Source organism: Cyanistes caeruleus, chromosome 2, assembly GCF_971803275.1.
Source record: "Cyanistes caeruleus chromosome 2, bCyaCae1.hap1.1, whole genome shotgun sequence".
Lineage (NCBI taxonomy): Eukaryota > Metazoa > Chordata > Aves > Passeriformes > Paridae > Cyanistes > Cyanistes caeruleus.
Genome location: NC_141702.1, coordinates 97,297,739 through 97,323,586, shown reverse-complemented (window position 1 = coordinate 97,323,586; position 25,848 = coordinate 97,297,739). Strand labels below are relative to the sequence as shown.

The window sequence follows — 25,848 nt, the reverse complement described above, 5'->3', positions numbered from 1 at the left end:
CACTATATGTCAGATACTTACAAAGTTTATCTTGTGAATTCTTTCTTGTAGTGTATCCTGAATCGAGATCTGGGAAACCACTAACATTTTCAATACACATCTTCTTATTAATATATAGGAAAAGTAGCAACATGAGAATAATGAACACCCCGACTGCAGACAGGAATCCAATTGCTTCAGGAGATACTAAAAGAAACAGAAAGAAAAATACATTTAAAAACATTGAAAAAGTTTTCAAAGTTGTAATATTATCAGAATTGATCGTTAATAAATACCTTGAAAGATGCAAATATATATGTCAGATATAATTAAAACCCCACAATTTAAATCTGAGTTAATGTTTAATCATCTTTTCAAGAACAGAAAAGCAACTGGTCCTAATCTGAGAGGGACTGACACTATGAGCAAGAGGTTCTGGTGGAGGATGGGACAGTCTCTGCAGAGGAACAGGGAGATTATCACAAGTTGCCAAAACCAATTTCTGACAGAACACCTGAGAGACAGCACTGGAAAGGAGCTGAGTGCCCCATCTTCTGGAGGTTTTGCTACCTCTGCTCAGGCCCAGCTCTGTAGCAGTGCTACCAAGGAGGGACTGAGCCCTTGCCCTGTCCACCTTGCTATGTTCAGCACCTGGTTTCTGTTCCCTCAGGAACCAGCTGGCACACCTGCTCCCTGGTAAGCAGGACACATAACGAGCAAAAAACAGAATGAGAAAAACCATGTACATTCACTTGCATATGAACCAAGAAAGAGCTACAGGGAGATAAAGCAAAAAACCAAAACCAGGTTTGAGGGAAAAAAAAGGCTAAAGTAGGCTGACATGTCTTAGAAAGTAAGAGTATGTAAAATACAGAATATGTAATTGCTATTAAGCAGATAACCGAAAGGCAGTGTTGGGGATCAGTGTCGGCAGGTGTAGAATCTTTGAAGTCCCTCAGCACCTAACATCAATTATACCATTTAAGACTAAGGTTATCAAGGAGCAGGTTTTAGAAATATGAAATCTGCAAATGGATGTGGCAAATTAAAGCAAAGGGGAAAGAGTATTTAAAGGGCAGCTTGCTTATTGAAAAGGAGAGTGGGCAGAGAAAGGGATATAGAAGAGCAGCAAAAACAAAAGTCTAGAAATGTGAGAAAGAAGTAACAATTTATAAAGGCATTTCAATGACCAAGAGAGGGCACATCTTCTGAAAGGAGTGCAGATGCCCACAGGCTATAATGAAAATTAGCTGCTTCATTAATAAAGGCTGCCAGGATGTCAGAGGGAAGGCCCTTAGGAAACCCAGCGGACTCTCCGCAATGAGAGTTTTTTGTATCCAAAAATCTTGAAGTGAGAAGTTAAAATGGTGACAGGATTGCAAATTTATTATGAAGTAGGGTGGGAGGTTAAAGTGAAGGGTTACAAAACTGCAATTCAAATAATGTTTTGGTGCAAGTTATAAGCAAAAATGTGATAGAACTCAATAACCACATGCAATTAACTACTGTGTAAAGCATTACAGAACTGTGATTCCTAGTGATATGTAACAGATTAATTAACTGTTAACTGGTTTATTAGTAGTTTACTGATAATTAAGAAACACTATAGGTTCAGTTATGTCTCAAACCTGCATTCTAAACAGGAAGAGTAACACCTAAGAGTGGATTTTGTGGCTACAACACACAGACAACACATCTTTCAGAGCTGAACACAACTGCATTTATCTGGATGAAAGCTGGGATTTCACATACCCCTTTTCTTCCTCCTGCAACTCCTGCAAGACTCTACACTCAACTCCATAAATCCTGTTCTTGAGGGTTGATTTTTTTTTCTGTTTAATAGATATTTATGAAGCTTTATCAAATTTACAAATTCTGTTTGCCAAGATCTTGGCACTTCACTTTAGGACTATAATGCTGCATGGCATCTTTCACTATTTAAAAAGGAGTGGGATTAAAGAAAAATTGGCATCAGACTCGGTGTTCTCAGAGATGCAATACAAAAGGACGAGACACAAGAGTCCGAAATAACTACAAGAAAAGTTCCAATTGGAGATGAGGCGGGAAAGTCCAGAATGAGAGGAGTTTATCACTGGAACAGATTGCCTAGATCAGTTATAGAATCCAACTTCAATGTTATCCCTGCTTTGAGCAGGGGACTGAACTGCAAATTACTTTCCCGGGAGCCTTCCAAATGAAATCATTCTCTGATTCAACACATGCCCTTTGTAAATCTGGGCTCATACATCTATGTAAAAGTACTGACTGAGAAATACATGCAGTTCCACAACCTTCTCAGTTCATATTGCAGGATGACAGGGAACATTTGTGCCTGTGGTGCTGTTCTTATATTATTATACAGGTGTCTTTAAAGTCTGACAAAGAAAGAAAGATCCAAAGAAATGCGCCTTCCACCACGGAAAACAAATCGAATTTGCACTCCTCTTTTGAGCTGGACATCCAGACGTATCTAAAACTGACAATTATTTTTGCTTCACTTCTTACTTCTGACCAGAAGAGATCATAAAACATTTTACCTAAATCACCCCTGAAAATTTTCCCATGAAAAGAAACTTGCCAACAACTTCAAATGAGATATCCTGCTGCATCAAGAGGGTTAATAAGGTGAGAAAAGTGGATTTCTATTCTGGAACAGAGAGGAAAGGCAGTTATTTTTTTTTAAAAACTAATATTTTAATTATCGTGAACTTTGGCATGTGTCATTGATTTCTTGTTTTTCAGGTGTCTGTTTACCACACACGAGAATACTCTGAGATTTGACAAAAGCCTCAGTTCATATATATTCAAAGCTAAACAGATGAAATCTCCCAAAGTTCTGCTGGCAGTGGGCATGCTCCCACCTCTTTCAAGACTGTATTATGGATAACTGAGAGTATCTGAGGTTATTGGAACAACACCCAGTTTTATCTAAATTATTGATCCTGACCCAAATGAGACTAGAGACAGGGCCCAGAACAGAAACTATTAATTTTCAATAACTTCCAGCCATATCCCCTATCAAACAAAGAGGCAGAGGCAGAAAAGGCAGCAAGAGGGAACTGTGATTCATCAGAGCACAGGGACCAGCAGAAAGAGCAGTAGAAGGCGGCACAGGTTAATGATGTTCAGGGAGGAAATCAGTGTGAGATATGAAGAAGGTGTGACACCAATTTGGGGTACATGGAACAAGTCAGAAAGCAACGAGAAGGCAAAAAAGAAGACAGATCAGAAGGCAGATAAAGATAATGGGACCTGTGAATGAACTATGGAGCAGGCTGTCCTAAGCAACTTTGCCTGAATTCAGTGTCCACACTGCTTTGAGGAGGAGATTTAACTGAATTCCAGTCATGGAATGATTCTCAACAAAGGGCAGTGACAGTCTCCTTTTCATAAGATATAGTAAATGTACATCTTCAGGGAAAAACATTCTGACATATGTCACATTTCAGCTTTTAAACCTGTATGTTTAAACTGCAATTTTTAAATTTTTACTTATGCTTCTATTGTTCAGCAATCAAACTGCTCTGATCCATCAAAGTATGTGCTTAAGGAGGTTGACCACAACCTAAAAAGAACTGAAAGCTGAGTACTTTGGGTTTTTTTTTTCCAGCACCTCCTGGGTACTAATTAGTTAAAAAAGGCACAGTCTGAAAGCCTTATAGTTCTCTATGGAAACACAGTATCTGATGACATTTTTCTGGAGTGAAAAAAGAAACATTGGCTAATACCTTACAAAAAGAATGAAAATTACGCTACAGCAAAACTAATTAATTATTTATGTAATTCAGTGTGAACATAGGACTTGAAAATTATATTTCTGTATCCATTTGCACTCATGTAGAGAGTCTTAGGATACTTGTTCACAGATTAGGTAAATTATCAAACTGAAATCCTGTAAAGTATTACCATTATAAAGCCAAGGGAAAAAATGTACTTCCATTTTCTACATTAAATGTGTATAGGTTCCCATCTACGAATACAGGTTTTATACATCACATTAATCTTTTCAGTTAGTTTCTCAGGTATACTTCGTAGACAGAAAAAAATTTAAAAGACCTTTTTTACATAAAAAAGACATTTATGCCGCATTCGCCACCAGAATTATTTTGATTCAAAACACATTGTAATAAATTCTGAGTTGTCTGGGAATTAATTGTACCATGAAAAGCATTTAAAAAATGCTCAGAGGTTCCCAGCAGTTTCTTCTACTATCAGACACCAGTAGAAAACCAGTATTTTCTCAAAGTCATACTTCAAATTCAGAGTTCCTATTTGTATAAACTTCATAATTATTTTCAGTTCTTGAGAAAAACAAGAATGAAATTCTGTATTTATGTTTGAAATTCATTATAATATAAGACAGTTTTAGAAATACTGAAATAACAAACATCTTTCTACAAAGTTACCAAGACTAATTGAATTGCTGGCTATGGAAGTGGTATAGAAAGTCATAGTCATTACAGAAGTATCACCTTAAGATCACTTTAATTCCATTTTGTTGTTATCATCACTAGAATCAGAAGTATTAGAACACAGAAACCTACCATCTCTTCATCTTAAATATCAAATTAGCACCTCTTTCTCAAATAATAACTTCCTATGACAAGGTTATAATTTTTCATTTTCAAAAGCTGTTTCAAACTCTTCAGAAAATAATGACATGTTCAAATATATGCCACCAAAACAATAAAAATCCTCAGATATTTTAAAAATATGAAACATTTTTAATATGAAATTTAAAAGCATTTAATATTTTAGTATGTAACCAGCCCCAAACTTTATATAATATCCAATAAATTATTTTTGGAGCTTTCACACTCTACATCATACCACTCACTTAGCTGGCAATGTACAAAGCCACACTTCTCTTAGTGATGTTTCAATTATTCATTTACAAACGCAATATTATCTCTTCTGTACACAAATTAAATAACTAGGGGGTATGATATGAAAAATGCCAATTATCTTCAGGATCCTAGCACAAAAAAAAACATTTGAAATGTAATATGCAAGCTTGTTTTTATTTATAACTTGGGTTTTTGGGGTTTTTTTACAACTTGACCTTTAGATACCTTAAAGATACTTTAGCCCTTTAAGTTCTTTTAAATGTACAGGACTGATGTTTTGTTTTTAGTCCTGAAGAAGAATGATTTACTGTAACTTATTTTTTACACCATTACATCTTGACACTCCATGAAAATAATCTGTACTGTCCAGCTCAAAACATGTTCATCCAAATGCCATTCACTGCTGCTTGTCACTTCTTTCCAATTTTGCCACTTGCAAAAGAAATTAACATACTTTTAGAAAGCTGAGCATGTTACTGAACAAAACAACAAGATTTGAGCCTTGATTGTCTTTTCTCCGTGCTTGAATTATTTATCTCCAAACAGGATATATTTATTTTTCACAGACAACTCATGTCATAACAGAAAAAACCAAACAAATCCCTCTACACCTGCTGCTCCCAAGTGAAGTACTTTGGCCTGATTACTCAAAAGGAGTAGGGACTGTACTTTCATTTGCGTCAATTTACATGTAAATTATTTTTGCTAATTACATAGGATTGTCTCCTCTTTAAAAGTAAGTAACTGAACTTGAAGGCTACCTAAGATTTCATGCTCTTTTTAAACAGCTTTTCTTTGACAATGGAAACTCAATACACAGTGTTTCACAGCAATTTGTGAATTTGTACATAATTAGTGTCTTTAGTGTTTACTGGAGTAGTTGAAGAAGGAACAAGTGAATAGAATCTTTTTTACCTAAACAAACTGCTACACACCTACAGAGGGTAGTAGTTTATTCACTGTTGCTTTAGAATTCTGACTTAAAACATTAAATGATTGACTACCTGCACTCTTCCACAAACATGAACTATATATGGCAGAAACACTATTAGAGTGCTTTCCCATATAAAAAACAAAAGCAACTGCATCACAAATATTGACTAGCTGATGTTGTTGCTAAAAATCAGTGATAGACAATGAACTCTAAACATTTTATTGAACATGTCAAGAGATAAAATTCCAAACATATATGCTATGATTCCTGTTTTAGTCTTTCTTCTATCTCCCGTATAAAACACTGGACTACATAATTCCCTTCAAAAATTTACCTATTTCTTCTATGTTTTGCCAAAACAAACATCAGGAAGTCTTTTAGCTCAACTTAAAACACACAATTACATCCCATAGATTAATGCTTTAATATTTTTAGCTACACTTAGGTAACATTAAAACTGAAGCTTTTCTGTACAAGGATGCTGCCCCCTCCAATTCAAACTTGCATTTTGCCTTTCCTTATGCAGCACAGACTTACCTTGGCCCACTACTGATAGCTACATCTCTCAGCAGACTATGCTAAATACATTTTATTCTGCCAGTCTTATGATGTTCCTTCCTCTGGGTTTGTTGTTCCTGCATCTTGCACTTTGCTGTACTGCAGGTTTACACACTCTCCAGTACAAATTACAAGCCCCCGCAACATGAGCTACCAGTACTTCAGCACTTTAAGTATCGACATCCAGGATACAACCCTGAGCAATGGCAATTCCAAATGAGCATGAAATTGAAATGACAACTCAATTTCAATGCAAAATTGAAAAGAGTGCTGCATTTCTTAAATAAGAAAATTATAAACAATTTTAGCAACATGAACCTCTCAGAAGTTTTTTAAGACTCACAGAATGAAACGAGGATGAAAGTGGTACTATTTGGAATTACAGTGCCCTTTAAATAGACCTCTCAAAGAAATACTGAGGAACACACAAAGCTTATATTCATCTAAAGTGATACATGATGCCACTTTTGGGTTAATTCTAAAAAAGGTCATATTAAGCAAAAAATAAGTGTGTTTCTGTTTATTCAGTTTGCTGAATAATGTGTTTCTTTACAGGAAAAGAAACATGATACACTACTGGAATTAGAGTATCATGAAAGTTACACTGGTCTAACTCCACTGTCACTCTTATTCCAGTGGAAATTTATCAGAAATAATAACAATTTTTTAAACATTCGGTTTATGTAACTTCATCCTGGCTGAGGGTTATTATGCACTGCTACAGAGACAAAGAACTTCTTTTTCCCTTTGTTTCCTTAATATATAATTACAAGAACTAATAAGAAAAATACATTTTAACATCTAGATTCCAGGAATTCTTATACACAGGAAGAAATTCTAGAATGTATTTTCATTAACAAATCCAGCTTATTTAATTTTATTACGATCAATTAAATTACTTGACTAAATAATTACATCAAATAGAGTTCATTTACTTCATAAAATACGATTCTAGAGCTGCAGAATATCCTGAGTTGGAAGGGACCCACAAGGATCAAAGTCCAGTTCTCAGCACCACACAACACCATCCCAAATAAGTGCATTGTCCAAGTGCTCCTTGAGCTCTGTCAGGCTGGTGCTGTGACCACTGCTCTGGGGAGCCTGTGCCAGTGTCCAACCACCCTCTGGGTGAAGAACCTTTTCTTGATACCCAACCAAAAACTCTCCTGACACAGCTTCAGGCCATTCCCTTGGGTCCTGTCCCTGGGCACCACAGGGAAGAGATCAGTGCCTGCCCCTTCTCTTCCCCTCACGAAGAAGCTGTAGACTGCAATGATCTCTCCTCAGTCTCCTGCAGGTTGAACAGACCAAGTGACCTCAGCTACTTCTAACTCACAGTTTAGGATAAAACCAGCTTGGTTCATTACACTAACCAGTCACATCCATAAGTGCACAAAAATATTTGTAGCAGCTCTAGAACTGCCTGTACAGGTTGTCTTTTCTAGGATTCTTTTCCCTTTCTTTTAAAACACCATGCTGAAACTTTTGCTGATAAATTTAATTACAGGAAAAAGAGGGCCCTTGGCTCCAAAATGCCACTGATCTAAGAATTTACAAATAAGTGAAACCATACTCTGAGATGGAGATTTAAACTTTAGACAGAAATCTCTTAATTCCTAAATCTGTATGTGCTGAGAAAGTTGTCAGCTTGCCACCCCTGCTGATTTACCAGTCCCTCAATGTCTTTTCTCTCTTACATGGAATTCATCTCTGACTAAATAATATCTCACAACAGAAATCTCTGAAAAGAAACAGTGAAGGAAGTATAACAATTGCCACTTGGAATAGACACTGATCATGGAATCATCTTGATTACCTTCAAATCCTAGTAATCTGCTGGAATTACACAGCATATTACATGACTATTATCCACTCAGTGGGTAAGAGAACAGCAGTGATTATAATTTTTTTAATAGTATTCTCAAATAATCCTTCCAAAGCAAAAGTATTAAAGACCCACAGGGGTGTAGAGACTTGCAGTTTTAAAGTTCATACCCATCACAAAGTAGCTCTCCACTATGGGAAATGAAAAATAATCTATGTAATGAAAGTATTTTAAAACCTCATTTTTCTCTATCAGACACTATAATTAACAAAGCATGAGACAATCTGTATAATCCAACAGTAATTAACAAGGATACACAGCAAAGTACTGCATGGTAAAAATGATTATACGAACATGAGAACTTGAGTGAAGAAATGCCAGGGTTCAGATATAATAAAGCTTTTATACACAAACATTGCTACGGAAGAAAAGATAGTGCCATAGCTGGAATTAAGTGACCCCAGTAGCTGCTGCTTTGCAGAAGACTCCAAACACAGAAGAACACACAGAAATAATATTCTGCTTCCTGTATGGGCATCAGTAAGCTCAAAGAAACGTATTTACTTAGTATTGAATTTTCTCTAATCCAAAACATGTACTTACTGATTATTTTTCCAACAGAGTGCAAATTCAAAACATATATTCTGGTGGTGTTAACATTATTACTTTTTTTTTTTTTTTTAACATGTAGCAATATGTCTAAATATCTCCCAAGTCCATGAAGATTACTATCCTTGGGATAAAAATTTTTTTCAAGCCTTATAAAAAAGTATTAATTACTATTGTCTTCATATATTATAAAAGTAGCTTTAATCATTTATACTTTCTAAATGAAGAGTTTTTATTCCTCTTTGTAAAGAGGAAGTGCGCTTTACTTTGTACTGTCCAAATTGAACCTCTAAATGAAGAAACGTGTATTTACATTTTACATTAATGTGAGGTTATCTAATCTAAAGAAATTTGCTACCATCTGTGGCATCACCCTTAGTGTAGACTATCACAAATAGTCTAAGATAACTTGAGTATCAGATGCAGTTGACTTTCAACATAATAATGTTTCTACTTTAAAATGAAACTAATGAATAAATGTTACTTTTTTCCATTTGGAATAAATGCAGCTGGCAGCTTAATATTCAGACATATGCAAATGGATAAAGATAGTTGACCAGAACATTAAAGAGTAATAGTTCTACTTAAAACATACTTCTGACAAAGCAAAAATTCACACCTTCTTATCTTTTCAAAATTATTATTACAAGTGACATTTTTCATTGTCATACAAAGACATTGTCTTTTTGCAACATCTCTTTTGCATATTAAAGAGAGCACTTCTGTTCCATTCTTAGTCACAAAGTCAGTTTGCTGAATAATTGCCTTTGTTTGCAAGAGTGCCACAACAATAGAAAAGAAAGAACATCTTGCAAAAGCAAAAAAGGGCTTAAAAATAATTTTTAAACCTCTGTGCAACTCAGTCCTTACCTGGATACTAAATCTACATTTCCATAAATTAAATACAAAACACACTGCTGAGTTCGAAGTATCACTTTGTACTACTTCAAAAATAAACAAGTGAAAAATGTTGGGTGAAAGAAACCTGAAAATAATATGGCCATATATCTTCTTTAATGTCACTTCCATGTCACACAGTGAATACATAGCATAATATACTAAAGAGGAGTTTCTTCAGTTATAACTCAATATTGTAAACACTGAGCACAAATCTGTCTTGTACAAAGAGAACCTGAAACAGTCTTAATCAAAATATTACTAAATCTTACAACAGCTAATTCCAAGTTAGACTTGCAGCTGCACTATACAGCTAAAAAAAGATATATTTTTCTCAAATCTAATCTCAAGTTCCCTGAATTCTTTTATGTCCATAGCAAAGGAACACAAATATCCTGACTCTCTGAGTCAGCTGGATACTAGGAAGATATCCAGCAAAAAGACAAACTGTTAACTGAGTAGTTTCAGAGAAACTCTGTCACCTTCTGCTATCAAAAACTAAGCAGGACTCTTCTTTTCACAGCCAAGTCTTCAATTTGTATTGTCAGACACTGAATAAATATGTGAACACAGACTTGCTTTAAATAATAGAAGTAAACAAGATGTTAATTTATAATAAAAGCAAGAATCTATTTTTCCTTGTTTTCTAATTTCCAGATTTAACAATGTGTAAATATAAAAGCGCACAAATACTTCAACTACTTATGTTAAACATATGAGACACATATTTCATTGATTCCCTAATAGTTGATCATACATCTTTAAAGTTCTTTTTTCAAGCTGGGAAGTGACTTGTTCAGAATTTCGTAGCTATTAGATGTTACATAACAGCCACAAAATACTTCCATTTTCATGACACACACTCCCTATATTTATGCATTTAGAGAAAGCCTCTTTAAAAATACATAAGAATTAGTTTTTAAGGCTTTCCAGAAAAGCCTATTAGTCTCCATACTCCTGATCAGCTCCTTGCAGATTCTTCTCAAAAATGTATGAATCTGCTAAAAGGAAACCAAGTAACAAAACCCTATAAAAGTACTGCAATCTTTCTTGTGCAGCCTAGAGGGGGACCCACCACAACCTCTCTGGGCAGCTACAAAACTGTAACATCATTAATGTGACAGAGGAGGAGGCTTGTGCCAGACAATTGCTACATCTTTGGGTAGCAAATCTGAGTTCTGTATCAACACCACACTGGGATCATATTTACTCTAGAACTGACATAATCTCAGATATTCAATGATCATTATAACTGGTACTTGCAAACCTCTATCATTTTAACTAATATGAGAAATACAAAACCTAAAAAACAGGCAAAGTGAGGTTTCAAGTTATTTTCATTTTTACAGCTGAATAATCTTAGAGCAGACATTTCCTTTTTAAGGCTTAGGTTTTGCTTTTAAAGCTATGCCTTCAACTACAACTAAGAAGTCTTCATTATGTTATTTGAGCTAAATGGTGTAGTCACATGTAGCTTTGCAAACCTTTCTGGTTCCCTTTCCATATTTCATCATCTGATACTCCAAGGTTCCTATTTTTCTAGCAAAAAATGAAAGGGCAGGCAAGAAAAAGACAATTTAGGAATGTGTTACTTTGGTTACTTTTCTGACTAGAAAGAAAAATTAACCACCAGCAATAGGTATTCTTCAAGTCATATAATCCCCATATAAACTGTAATTACATTCCATCACTTGAAACCGGAAAGTTTTACCATGCATTATTTATAGAAGACACATGCTTGCTTGCATGCTTACTTTTCCCTTTTCCCTATTCAGTGCAGGAAAAATAAGATGGAACATCACTGTTTATCCTATTAGCTGCTTCTCAACAGCCATGTACTTGGAAGAACTGTAAGAAAGATGGACAGACAAACAAAGCACAAGTGTACACTGGAAAAACTCCAGTTACCTAATGCAGGCTATTTACTACTGTTTGTTTCAGAGGTTCCATAGGGGCATTCCAACTCCAGTCACAGGACAGTCACAGTTACCCACCATCCCCTGGCAGAAAGAATGAGAGGCTTTCAGGCAAATAGCAAATGGAGAATCATTTTGTCAAACACCACCAGCTCTCAAAGCCTCGGACAGGATTCGATGAAAATAAGGGAGTGGATTAATGCCAGGAGTGCTGGAATGTACTCTCCTGGTGCCACAGTCACACAGACATCAGAGAAAAAGGAGAAGGGCACACTGCAACCTTACCCAGCACATGGGTAATTCTCTGCAGAGAAGACTGCAGAGAATTACCCATGTGTCAATGTGAACACTTAATCTGTCCATTAAGCTTCTACTGTGAGCTCACAGACGAAAAAACAGCTTGGCTTTCAGGGCACATCCAAGAGATGGGAAACTCCATCCTGTACAAGCTTGACATGAGCAATCAGTGACATTAAGCACAAAGCTGGAAGGTCTGATTTGACCAGCTCGAGACTGCTGGCAGCCACGAATTCTCAGCTTGGAAATGCCTTCCTATTCTGAGGATGTCAGTAGAGATCTTGAGTCTGCACTCTCATCCTGGCAAGCAAGCAGAGCTGGACAACTGGCAAATAAAGTAATCTTTAGGAGCCTGGCCTTGGTCGGACAATAAAAGCATCTTGAATGTGCATCAGAAGATGCAAAGTCTTAGATAAAGTAACCAAAACTCCAGGTGACTGGAAGATTTGCAGTACAATGGCAAGCACCTTCTGCTTTAAAGGAACACATTGAGTAGGGAGTGAAGACAGACAAGAATGCACCAAATCCATGCACCACAAGGAGAAATTTGTCAATAACATAGAGATACACAAGGTTAGAATATACATGGAAACTCATGAAATAAAAAGGAACCCAACATAATGCAAGTATAAATGGCACTAAGAGGATATTTCTCCCTTAATCACACTTACCCCCTAGGCTAATTTATAACCACCAGTGCTAAAACAAGTTCCATGCTATTGTTATTTAATTTATTGTACCAATGGATAACAGAGCTTAGAATTGCTCAAATATAACACAGAATCTTGAAAAAAAAAAACCACATCTTTTCAATTTAACTTCCCAGCAATTAACATTAAAACTGTACAGCACTGTCTCCAAGAATGCAGAAAATTTGTTTTTTCTTAAAATCAGTACAGCATCCTAAAATAAATAAGGATTAGCAAGATTAACAGGTCTTGAAAGTTTATCAGAAGGCTTTCTGAAATTCCAATGAGTTTCAGAATTCAGAAAGATAAACAGAATTATTACAGAAGAAATACAGAGCACTGTATGTGCCAATTTATCTATCAATGGAAAAACAGAGACAGCAATAAAAGAAAAAATTCACCTCCCCACCAAAATGAGAAGAAATTAAAAAAAGTAAGATCTAAATGATTCACAGGTTAGAAAAGTGGAGAAATGTTCTTAATTACATTACTGTAACACATATACACTCAAAAATTCTTTCAACAGATATTTGGAAAATATTATTTGTAACCATAAAGCTATTTTGACCTTAACACGTAGACTTTATTCCGAGGTTAGGTACTGTTAAATAAATATTTCAATAAATCCCAATAATTTTTCCAAAATGCCTCAGTGAATGCAATGGAAATTAAGAGGACAAAAAAATTTCTTCCCACAGAGTATGATGTGGTTTGACAATACTATTGAGCCTGTCTAACCCTAAGTTGTTGTCAAAAGAGTCCCACGGGTTTGCTCCTCTCCCACCACGTTTTCATACTCCTTCCTTTTGAAAGCACTGAGACTCTTCTGACCTAACAGAGACTCAATTCAAGGAACTAATCCTTGAAGAAACATTCTTTTTTTTGTTTAGCTTTCAGATGAGAAGACAGAAATCCAACAGCAATGCTGCAGGAATGAGCACAGAGCTGCCAAAAGGGACAGAAAACAGAACTGTATCTAGCCTTCCCATCAGCTGAGCTGTTCTGTCGAGCTCCAAGTTCAGTCACTGTAGCTCAGCTTTAAGCTGTAACAGCCCTCCCTGGAGCACAGCTCTGCTCTGTCTGTTGCTGGTCTCACTATTGTTGCAGCTGTTTTCCAAGAAGTTTGAGTCATTAGGATCTCACCTGAAATCAGAGGCAGAGATTGCCAGTTCATCATTCTCACAACTTTCTATTACTACTAAAAATCATATCATCCTGCAAATATCTGGATAAAGCAGAGATCAAAGTTTTCATGGTTACCCATCACAGCTAAACAACAGGTTACAAATTCCATGTAACTTGGTGAATTTTGGAGGAGCACATTTTTTCCTCTGGTGAAAAATCAGATTTTATTTTATAATTTCACTATTTTTTCCTATTGGTATTGTCAGCATCAAAAGATCCTGCAACACAAAGATGCAACACTTAGATCCACAAAAAGTCAGACCATAACGCTGGGCAGGAGATTTCTCACCAGGAATATTCACAAGCTAAGGTGTTCACTTTCACAAGACATTGCTTACCTTTTCTAATGCAGATAAGTTCATGTACACCACAAGTTCGTTCTCCACCTGTGTGGAAATACACCATTAGAAAACAGTAACAAACAAAATGTATTTCATTTCTTAATAGCCTTACAAACAGTGAAAAAGAAAGTTCCAAAACTCCATCAATTAATAAAAATGCAGAAGATTGATTTAACAAATTTTCAAATTATACATTAAATCCTTTGGAGAAAACAAATATACTTTTGGCTTAATATTGATAATGGTGGTATGGTTTGAAGAGCTTTACACTGTATTTATACAGATAAAATTAGGAAAGCAAGCAACTTAAACTGAAGCCACACGAATGTTTCCCAAGTATAAACATATATTCCTGTTTGGATAAAAGGACCCTATAGAATGGCATCTACAGAAGAATTGTGAAAATATTAAAAAGAAAATTCCAGTATAGTAGAATGCCAAAATAACATTATGATTAAATTCCATGGTAAAAAAAACAACCAACCAACAAAAAAAACCAACAAAACCAACCCTATTAACAAAGACTTAGTTTGCCTAGTATTTCTCTTTTAGATATATTTTAAATTTAAAAAACAGCTGTATAGAAAGAACTTGAGATATTTATTTGAGAATAATAAATTTTTTTGCTAGAAATATTATGTTTTCTTTACATTTTAATAAAAACCATTTTAATTGGAATTACAGCTCATAAACAAAACACCCAACACATAATATCTAAACTAAAAATATTTTGGAGTGATATGCTCCATGATCAAACCTTGAAATTCCAAAATACATCAAGCTATAGCTTGTCTTAAGTACACCCTAACCCACCCAGCCTTTTTCCAATGACAACAAAAGAGTGCATGGATATGAATACAGAACTGAGGGGAGCTGCTTGGGTTTTCATACCAAGTTCTCTGCAATCTCATGAAAATATAAAACAGAGTTCCAAAACCTCACAAAACTTCTATTTCATTTGCATTAATCACTCCTTGACTCCAGACACTTCAAAAGATGCACTAAAACAAGCTTTGGGTAACAAAATTCTCCCCATCTCAAAGATATGGAAATACATTATATAGCACTTATTGCTGTCCTCCATTCCAAAATAAAATAATTACGACATACAATGCAGTATATAATGATATCAACCAATATTTCAATGTCTTGATTGGTAACACCAGCAGATGATATTGTAAAGGTTTAAGAAAATACCCATATTTCTACTTAAATTCATACTTTAAAGAAATAACTGTAGGAAATCCATATATTGGAGTGAGAAAGAATTAAAAGGATTAAATAAATGGAATAAAACATAACTCTTCTAAAATAAAATTAAATGTCTGTAAAAGTAAAAAAAAATACTTGTTTTGTGTTAGCATACTCAAAAATATGAAATACAAGCTTCAAATATACTTTTGAATGGGAAATCAAGTATCAGTGAGGCTGAGAATCCCAGGAGTTTCATAGATTCATCACCCTTACAAAAGTCAGTTGTGATAGCTATATAATTCCCTCTTTTCAGTGCATTCTAGAAACTGAGCAACATAATTTTTATTCAGAAAGGATTTTGGAAGGAAAACATAAGAAAAACTAAATTAAAAATATAATCCGCTTTTATAATAACAAGGCATTAGAGAACAAACAAACAAAACCTAAAACCAGACAGAGGGAGAAGATTACAATCTTCTTTAAAGTTATTGCAATCATCTTCAGGGTACAAAAGATAAACCAGAAGAGTGACTGAAAGTCTTCTCCCTAGAATTTTTCCTGTGTTAGTTTTAAATTCAGCAGTGAAGACAAAAAAAAAAAAAAAAAAAAAAAAGAAGCAAAAAATTAAAGGATTTTTCATTACACAGATGCCAGACAGTTAAAAAAATATTCACCTAGAACTAAGGGAAGAAAGCAGCAATAGATTTTAATTATATTGACTGTTCTCAGTGAAATCAACCAGATTCAAATCGTATCACAAAATACTAGATTACTAAATCTAGATTTGGATTCTGCGTTCTTACCTATTTTTCTATAAAGCAAGAGGTCTTCACTCAAACATTTAACTTCTAATATAAGATGGCATTCCACCAAATAAAGCCTTTACATTAATCAACATGTTACTTTTTACTGACCACAGGGCTACAAAATAAATTTATACCATTTAATAGGCATAGAGTTAGGATTTTATTCCTTTTCATTTTCCTAGAAATGCCAGAATGTTATTTCTTTTTTTAATAGGTGATTCATTTATTACTTTTTTTTTTTCAAACTGCTGTTGGATAGAAATCAAGTGTTAAATAAAAAAAAAAAAAAAATCAAGTGATATAAAAGTTAAAGAAAGTATAATTTATATTTTAAATTAACCAATGTATTAAAGATGTGAAATCTTATCCTCAATTGACCTGCACAGATTCTTCTTTTCCCCTGTGGTCCTCAAAACGGTGGAACTAATACATTATTCACACCTTGCTTTTGTTCATGGATTAACAAATAAACCCAAGTTTTTTGATCTTTACAGCTCCCAAGAATTCTCTCAGCTTTTAATAAACTAGTTACTGAAAGAAACCAAACTGAAAATATGGAAATATTTTGCATAACAGAAAGATGCCAGCCATTAGTTTAGCATTTCAGTCTGAAAATAGTGGGTTTGTGTCAGTTAGCCCACAGATCCCAAAGGTTCAGTGGCATGACACACTTAAATTTTATTATTTAAATACTATTTTTAGGTAATTTATGATAGTATAGTAATAGTTCACCATAATGTTATGGGTAATTAAAATTTAAGTTTGATTTAGACACAAATTATTATTAGTTCCATTCCATCTTGACTATGAACATGATCTCCTATTTAAGATTTTATGGTTTTATGTGAGTTTCAACGTTTTAAGTGAGTTTGCATATTTTAAAGTTTAAGTGAGACTGCATTATAAAACTACATAATACTCTGTCCAAAATGTAATCTGAGAAAAGAAACAAACCCACTTGGGTACATAGAGCTTTTCATAATGTCAGACAATGGAAGTAAAATGAAAAATAATGAAAGATCAAATAATTTTAGAACTGCACATTCAACAAAACATTTTAATTTTCTTGAGCAAGAAGAACCACCTAGTGGTTCTAAGAATCTACATCATTCAAACATTGAACACAAAAAGAATGGCCAGATGTTTTCCAGAGGCAGCTGAAACACCTGATGAAGTTCAACTTTCTCAATTTAAGACTAAGGTTTTGTATACCAAGTCTCTATTTGCCAAGATGACTATGGCAGCAACAAGATTACAAGATATACATTGAACAAGATGAATACTGAATTTTGTATTAACTGAAAATTTTATGTCTTTCTAAAGTAGTACAATTCAAAATTCAAAGTTCTACTATGTTTGGAGTTTAGCTGGAACTTCACCACTAGATGCTGATAATAATTGTTAGGGAAATTTAGCATAGGCATTACCATTGAGTGATTTAGGTTGGGAATGAATGACACTTGGTGTTCTCAAAGACTTCAGAGTAGGACCAGGACCAGCGTTACAGGAAGTTCCTCTGAGCCTCAACCAACCACGTTCTGAAACGACCCCCATTACAAGATCTCTCCAGACACCAGTGGTTCTCAGGGGGAAGTTGTCACTCCTGTCACTGCAAGCACTTCCCCCTTACAGTCAGCCAGGACTCCCCTTGGCGCAGCTCACACCCACTGCCCCACATGCTTTCACTGGCCAGCTTAAAAAACCATCTCCATCTCTCAGACCCCCTTGCACAATCAAAGGCTGTAAGGGTGCCTGTCAAATTTCCCCAGACTACACAAATGTATTTCCTAAGCCTCTCCTCATGTGCCAGGTACTCTAAATTCCCTCCCAGCTTAGTGGCACTCTGCTGAGGTCTCTCTCCAGTTTGTCAGCCTCTCATGCTGGATTAACACAGCTGGATACAAGCCACAGACACGTGGCTGGTCCATGTTCAGCTTGCCGTGCGCCAGGATCCTCAGGGTCTTTTGTTCAGAGGTGCTCCCAGCCAGCCTGCCTGCAGCTGGAAGTGCAGGGCTTGGACTTCACCTGTTCTTGTGGAAGTTTCTGGGGATCCTTCAGCCCACCCTGAGCTTGCTGAGCACTTGCCAGGCAGCAGCTCTGCCCTCCAGTTTATTAACTACTACTTTCCTGGCATTGTCCATAAACTCAGCCAGGGTACATTCCATCCCACCAACAGTGCACATTCCCAGTTCCAGCATCAAAATTATGATGCTACTTAGGCTGCCGCGTATAAAATTCATTATTCTTCAGTTCAGCAAAATATCCATGTTCATAGCTGCAGCAGAACATTACACTGTATCACAAAAGCCTTCTTTCAGCAGGTGTAATTTTTCAAATGCTCTTTTTACATGATAAATTACTTTCCTGCTGAGAATTGTTTTTTAATTAGCATTTTCATAAGTTTGGATCACATTCAAAAAACGTTTACTTAACATTTTATTCAACATTCAACATTTATTCAACAATAGACAACTATTTTTTCCCTTGGCAAACCCACGACATTCCAGCACAGAACGACACGCTGAGCAGGTTGAGTAGCAGGAAGAGGGTGCTACAGTGCAGAAACATAAAACAGGGTACAAGTGATAAAACCTAACACAGTGTAAATGTTACCATGTCTAAGCACGTGGAAACACTAATGCTTCTGCTAGAAATGCAAGAGACCCCAGAAAACCACTCTTATGATAAGAGTTTCATACAACATGCTACAAATTTATTAAAAAAATATATATTTTTAAAATTTATTGTTATCAATTTGTTTTAAAAAATTATAATGAAAGACTTCTGGGTTCTATATAGCAACAAATCTACTTGAAAAACTGCCTCACGCCGTGAACTGAACTTAAGGAAGAATCTGGGCTTGGATGAATGGACAGCCAACTGTAATGGAAAATAAACAAAGCTGAAGACTTTTACACAACAGCAACCCTACAGCTGCCATCAGTGCTTTTCCTGAAAAAGTTACATACAATCATGTATATAGCCCATCCTCACTCATGGTGTAAAATCACTTCTGCATTCCTTTAGCATCCTTTTTCACAAGTTTAGCCTACAAATAATATTGCATACATAAAAATTGAAATGTTTAAAATTGAATGCTGAGAACTAGTCAAAAAGCAAACAACACTTTAATTTATAAGGAAAGAGACAGCAAGGTTAAAAAAAAAATTGCTATTTTATGTACTTGTTTGTATGTTTATGTCTTTTACATTTTGTGCAGTTTTGGTCCCCTCTTGGTCCCACAACCTCAAAGAATAAAATAGAACCACAGAAGACACAGAGAAAGACCAAAAAAAAGTCAATAAAAATGGCCAAAACATAAATGATTTCCATATGAGGAGTGACTTAACCGACTAAGAGTCTTGGACCTGAAAAAAACTCCACAACAGATGGTGGACATAAACAGGTGAATATAGAACAATTATTCACTGTCTAACCCACTAATAAGAGAAACAACTATCAGACTAAATTAGCAGCAGTCATTTTCAAGACAAAAAGAGTAAAAGTCAGAAATTATGTTTCAATTTTATTATACAAACTCCTACTGTGAAGACTGTCTTCTTTGCTTGCACCATTTAAAAAGATCCCTATCTAGTAATTTCTTACCCTAAGGATAGGTTATTTACCTGTCCTAAGAATATTTTGGGGTTTGTTGTCCAGCTATAAAAGTAATGACAAACATCAAAACTTTTTTTAGATTTTTTTCCCATGGGACATGAAAAATGGGAATATAATTTTTAATTATATTTGTAATCAACAGAACCAATGACACTGATCACTGAATTAGCAATCAGTAACAACTGATCAAGAAGAGTATAGCCATTTCTGTTTCTCAAGCAAATTTTGTATCCAATCCTGCCCACACTGAAATAAATGGAAGCATCTATATGTACTGAAAGTAGCTATAAAGAGAAGGATTTGCTAGGCTAAGTCCTAAAGTAGGGAGGTTATTTGGGACCTTTTCCCCTTCTCATATAAATAGTATTATCTTTGCTTCCTTTCTATACAGAATGACCCCAAACTTCTCTTTCTCTACTCTTCTGACAACTGAAACATAATTAGCACTAACAAAAATATTAGTAAGTTCTTTATGTCACCTTGCTCTCAGTCAAGTACTGCTTCAGACAAGTCTTACTGGTACAACAAATGAAAAAATACAGTAAATATAACTAGCAATAAAAACATCTAGTATAAATGATTGAAATCTGACCTAAAACCTATAATTTTTTTTTACTAAAAATAAAAAGAAAACCAGAAAACAACTTCTCTGAAAATGACAAAAAATATTAAACATACATTGCCAAGCAATGTACAGTGCTATCAAAAGTTCAGGAAGTAAAGAAGATGCCAACAACAAAAGCTGACAACAAAGAAAAGGACAGAAAATTAGTATGACTTTTAGCAAATTCCTACAGTTTTTAATTAACACCACTCATCACTACTCTAGAGTAAAGTTTCACAAGAGAAAGTAAACTGAGAAACTTTTCTTTTAAAATGACTCTATGAACTATATGGAAAAAAATATACTCTTAGAAACACTTTCAGGTACTTCAGATAATGCAGTAAGTTTGTGATACAGAGGGAAGTAACTATCATAGTTATAGAATTTGTATTGCAAAAGATTCCACTTGGTAGAAAAACTGCTTATTTTAGCCTACAGAACAAAAGTACCTGTAAGATGTGTCAGTCATACTGAATTTACCCCTTTTCACATTAAAGATTATTCTCCTCTGCAGAATGGGACCTATTAGTTCACAAACTCTACACTCATTTGCTGTCTTAGAATTAACTTGCAAAGTCCTCCCAAAATTTCCCCTTCTTATTCTACAAACAGATTTACACAGAAATCGGGAAACATCTCCAAGAGTGAAACGCACAAAAATTACAAGGTTCAGTGATTAACTGCTGACTTGAAATCAACTTTTACATGCAACATGGACCCTTGGCCTTATGCAGTTCAAAACCTGACAAAATTCAGAAAAAGGTTTGAGAATATCAGCTCTGAATCTCTTGCGTCATTCACTACAAAAGCTGGAAGAGGTATAACTGAATTAGGCTGAAGAGAAAATAAGACCTAATGCTTGAAACAGTTGAAAGTTCTCTGGAAAACAGCAAACCTCTTTCCTTTCTAAGAGGTTCTCTGTATTTGGATGGCAACACAGGCAAATATTTTTAATCAGGTAGTAACTGCATGTTTACTTTCCTGCATGCCCATCCTGACAGCCAAGAATTCCAATCTGTAGAAGTGCTAGGCATTAAAAATTAAGAGAATTCAAGAAAAATTTCACTTTGAACACATCAGCTGTTCTTATATTAAGTATGATAGCTTCATCTCAGCCCACGGGGAACTTGTCAAAAAGAAGTCTGTAAAACATTAGAGATTAGGTGGGGTTTTTTTAAAAAAGGTTGCCCCCTTTGTTATCTAAAAGATAAGAGACCTACCAGCTTTCTTTATTTTAATAATGATGACCATCATTTCAGCAATGATGGTGGAAGATATTCAAACCAGGAAACTGGTGATTTTTCCTAGGTTTCACTGTCATCAACAAATAACGCAGGGAATCATCCTTACAATGACAATACCAGGCCATACTCACTGAATAGTTTCCACCACAGACACTGAATAAGCATAAGACAGCATTAAACCAATTCTGTGTGGCTGATCCAATATGATACCTTGACATGTGATCCACCACATAGTTGACAAATGTGTTTAAAAGTGGGCCTAAGTATAAAATATATCTTCTTATATTTAGGCTTCATTAAATACTGATGATGCTGCTCAACCCCCGCCCTGGCCACACCAACCTGGATTCAGAAGCACTATTGTCATTTCAGCTCAGCACAAACTTGAGGATCTCCATGTCACCTTACACCCTTCTAGTGCACCCTGGAGTGACACCTGCATAGCCCAGGTAACCGGGAAGTCAAGATAAAACTGTTCCCCAGGCCAGATTCAACCTACAAGCTACACATGATACTCCTACTTAAGCTCTGTAATCAGCTCATTGCTCTGTTGTTTCCTTTTCTAGATTCTGGAAATTTGCAACTAGGCAAACTAGGCATAGTTTTCATGTGACCTATATGAAGCAGAGTTCTAAATACTCTCTCTTTTTGTATCCATAAACAAAAAAGTAGGTTCATTCTGTAATTTTTGTCATTGTTTCCCAAGGAAATGAGGGTTATATAATTAAACAGCTCTCTTCCTGCTTCATGCTTGTATTGTTTACAAATTCTCTGGCTAATTTAAGACAAAATTGTCAGAAAGTTTTAAGAACCTAATTTAATGTTTCATAAAAATCAGCAGTCAAATACAACACAAACACAAGCCCCAGAAAACACAAGGACACCCCACCAGCTAATGAACCCCTGCACAGCACACACAGGTGCAACTGCCTGCTCCAAACCAAGCAGCTGGAAGATGGGGAAAAAGGAGACAATCTTCTCAGAAACCTCAGAGAGATTCAGGACACTTCACAGACACTTGGGAACAAAATGATCAAAAAAAAGTTATGTACTTGGTAAAGACCTTGACCTCTACATCGGGAAAGAGAAGTGTTAAACTGGTAAGAGCACAGGGGGAAAATAGGGGAAGTTCATTAGTCTCATTATTCTATCAATAACTCATTAGATGACAACACCAACACCACACTGTAATTCTTTCTCTTCTATTTCTCTCAGATTCCTTTTACCTGTACAGCTTATTACTCTCTTTAATAGTACTTCTCATTTCTTAGCACTGAACACTTCAAAATAGAAAACATATGAAAAAGTTTAAAATCAAAAATATTTAGCTCAGTCTGAGAAGGTTCATTTCCAGATATATTCCCCTCCTTGAGAAATATTAACTTGTACAGCCTGCACTAGATCACAGCATGTTCAAGTGCGGCCCAAAACTCTTTTAAAAGTAAATTCCTCAGGATATACAAGACACACAATTCTGCCTTAGGTTATAAAACATTCCACCTGTGACCTCTAACATTTCCTTGCCCCTTCATGCAATGCAATGTGGTTTCCATTGCTGACTTCTCACCCAGACCTCAATTTTACAGACTTCTCTTAAGGCAGGCAGAAAAGCTTTACTATTGCTCAAAAGAGGAGAAGCAGCATAGAGCAGTCAAGTTAATGCTGCCATAAGGAACATTACCAGAGCAGTGCTGAAGGATTCTCAGAAGTAACTCCTCAACTTTCTTCCCCACTCCCAGTGAACTGCCACAAGACCCCAGGCTTGGGCAGCAGTAGATGGGAGGATTTTAATCTCAGACTGTCCATCAGTCTGGTTTTACTACTGCTTTCAGTTTGGCCTTTCTACCACATTTAACAGCTCCCCATTCTGATACTCTCCATACTAATCCTGCCCTATGAAAAAGTGGACATATTAAGCAATAAATAACTCGGCATCATAAAACAGAGCTCCTAGTAAAAATCGTAATTTGGAAGATAACTATACAGAAAATAAGAACTGCAAATACAATTCTTTAAACTCATTTGAGCCAGAATTTTTCCAACAGACTTGCTCTCTGTTGTTTCCTCACACATCTGAGATTGCCTGACCTATGCAAAATCTAACTGGATGTCTTTATAAAGACATACAAATGGAACATGTTTTAACATGACATGAACTTTCTAAAGAAAAAGACGTAATAGTTCCTGCAATCACTAGATTAGGGCTTTGAACTTGGTCATATGAAAAATACTTGTGTTTTATATGTCTGTCATTTGGCGTAATAAAGCACTGACAATGACCAAAAGGGTCACTGGCCATGGACAGTGGCAGCCTGGTCCTCTGTAACACTTCACACAAAATGCCTCACTTTTACAAAAACTTTGAGGTTTAGTGTTAGAACCACTGGAAACTGGTATTTCTGAAAAAGTGTTCATTCTTAAGAACAGGCAAAAGGAGCTAAGAAATTCTATATTAATTTGAGCTCTTTTAATTTTGTGCACTCTTCACATCTATGTCCCGCTTTGAAGGATTTTTTAACTATTCTATAATTATTATTTAAAGAGAAGTTTTCAATCTTCCTTATTTTCTCTGCTGCCTCTACCAAAAAAAAAAAAAATTAAAAAAATTAAATGTGGCCAAATGCTGTGTCCCTAAAACTGAGCAAAGTATTTTCTCTGTTTACTTAAATACATTTAAAAAATTAGTTTGACACAATGCAAATTCTGTATTTTGACAGTTTAGGCTAGAAATCACATGGTTTGATGCTGCCTTCAAGAGCTTTGAGGTTCAAGCGCTAATATTCAACCCAATCAAACTCATATTTTTAAACACTGCTGGCCAGAACACAGCACTGCTAAAAAGTATAATCAAGGCAAGGTACTGTTGCACAAACAGGAGGGAGAGAGCATCAAGGTAAGGAATAAAAATTGTAACATGTACCAACAACTCTACAGCAATCAGCCAGTCAGTTGAAAACAATGAGGAGGAGGCATGCCTGCTACAGGCTACAGCAGAAAAATGCATTGTATTTGCTGTCTTCAGGAAGAGACCTAATCAAAACCTAGCACACCCCTTTCATGACTGGAATATGTTTTAATCCCACCTCACATTTAAATGTAAACTGTGCACCCAATTTTCTCAAGAGCTGAAGTCCCATTTTGGATATTTTAAATAAGCATCTACAAGACAGTTGAGCTATTTCTGAAGTCTGGCCATAATAAGAAGTGTTGCATTCTTTTCAAAGGCTAGATCGCTTCATTCATCCATGACTATTTGCTTTAACTTTAAAGAAATAATACCCTCAATCCTCTGAAAATATTACACATGAATTTCACATATTGTGAATATTTTCAGATCTAACAGATCCTCACAGATTTCTGGGATAATGCTGTCTAAAATGAAAACAGAGACAGATTTTGAAGGATAATTTTTTTTTTTTTTCCGAGCTCAAGTTATGTAAAATGTCCAGACCAAGCAGAATTTTTTTGCTATCTTCTTGATAATATTAAGAGGACTTTTCAGCAGAAAAGAACCCAGCCAACACAAAGCTGGCCAGCTCAGACTCCTGGTGTGCACAGCTTCCAAGACAGGGTGAACATGCAGCTTTGCTTGATCAGTGCAACTTCTCCTTACAGAGGCCTGAGTTACTAATCCAGGGAAGCTGACAGCAGAGAAGCATCCCACATGCGAAACAAACGAGAACAGTTTCCCCCACATATACACTGTATTCCTAATTCCTTTAAGTTATAACAGATGCTTTCAGAAAGAAACCCCTCGGCCGAGAAAGCTGTATAGCTTAGGTCCTTGTCTGGGTAGAAACACAGTTCGGTTTGTTTGGGTTTTTTTTCTTAAAGGATTTTTAACGAGGTGCAAAATTACTCTGAGAGTCGAAAGGAGAGCTTTCAAAGCAAAGCTCAGAAGCCCTGCCTTTGAAGATGAGCATCTCCAAACAAACCCAACAAGTGCCTAGTACATCTCGCTCCTTTGTTGTTGTTGTTGTTGTTGTTTCTAAGTGATGACTAGAAAGATCTGCGGACAGCAGCTCCTGTGCAGCCTGTTAGCGCCCAGCAACCGGCGGAGAGCAGGGAGCATCCCTAGCCTGAGGACTCAGCTTTCAGAGACTCCGGGGCCAGGAGAGTGACAACGAGTTTTAGAGCAGTTGGCAAAGTCCCTGCGGGGAGGGTGGACAGGGCTGCGCGCCTCCGGCACCGACCTTCCCGGCCCGGGTGCGGGGGTCGCCGGCGGTCCGGGACCCGGCGGCGGGCAGGGGCGGCAGAGCCCAGCCCGGGGGCCGCCCCCGCCACCCCGCCGGAGCAAGGGCGGCT

General features: G+C 36.0%; 1 protein-coding gene across 10 annotated transcripts in view; it reads right to left on the bottom strand.

The window, feature by feature from the left end:
- Positions 1–25,848, bottom strand: part of SYT14 (synaptotagmin 14) — an 80,055-nt gene that overhangs the window by 53,570 nt on the left and 637 nt on the right. For 9 of the 10 annotated variants that reach the window (XM_086878499.1, XM_086878506.1, XM_086878498.1 and 6 more), the window contains exons 2-3: positions 14,075–14,122; positions 22–186 (exon numbers count right to left, since the gene is read on the bottom strand). Coding sequence is in view for 5 of the 10 variants with exons in the window: in XM_086878506.1 (XP_086734632.1) it covers positions 22–186; positions 14,075–14,122 (213 nt within the window). In the remaining 5 variants the exon portion in view is untranslated. Of the gene's footprint in view, positions 1–21; positions 187–11,557; positions 11,650–14,074; positions 14,123–25,848 lie in introns of those variants that run through there. The other variant, XM_086878503.1, reaches the window with a different exon arrangement.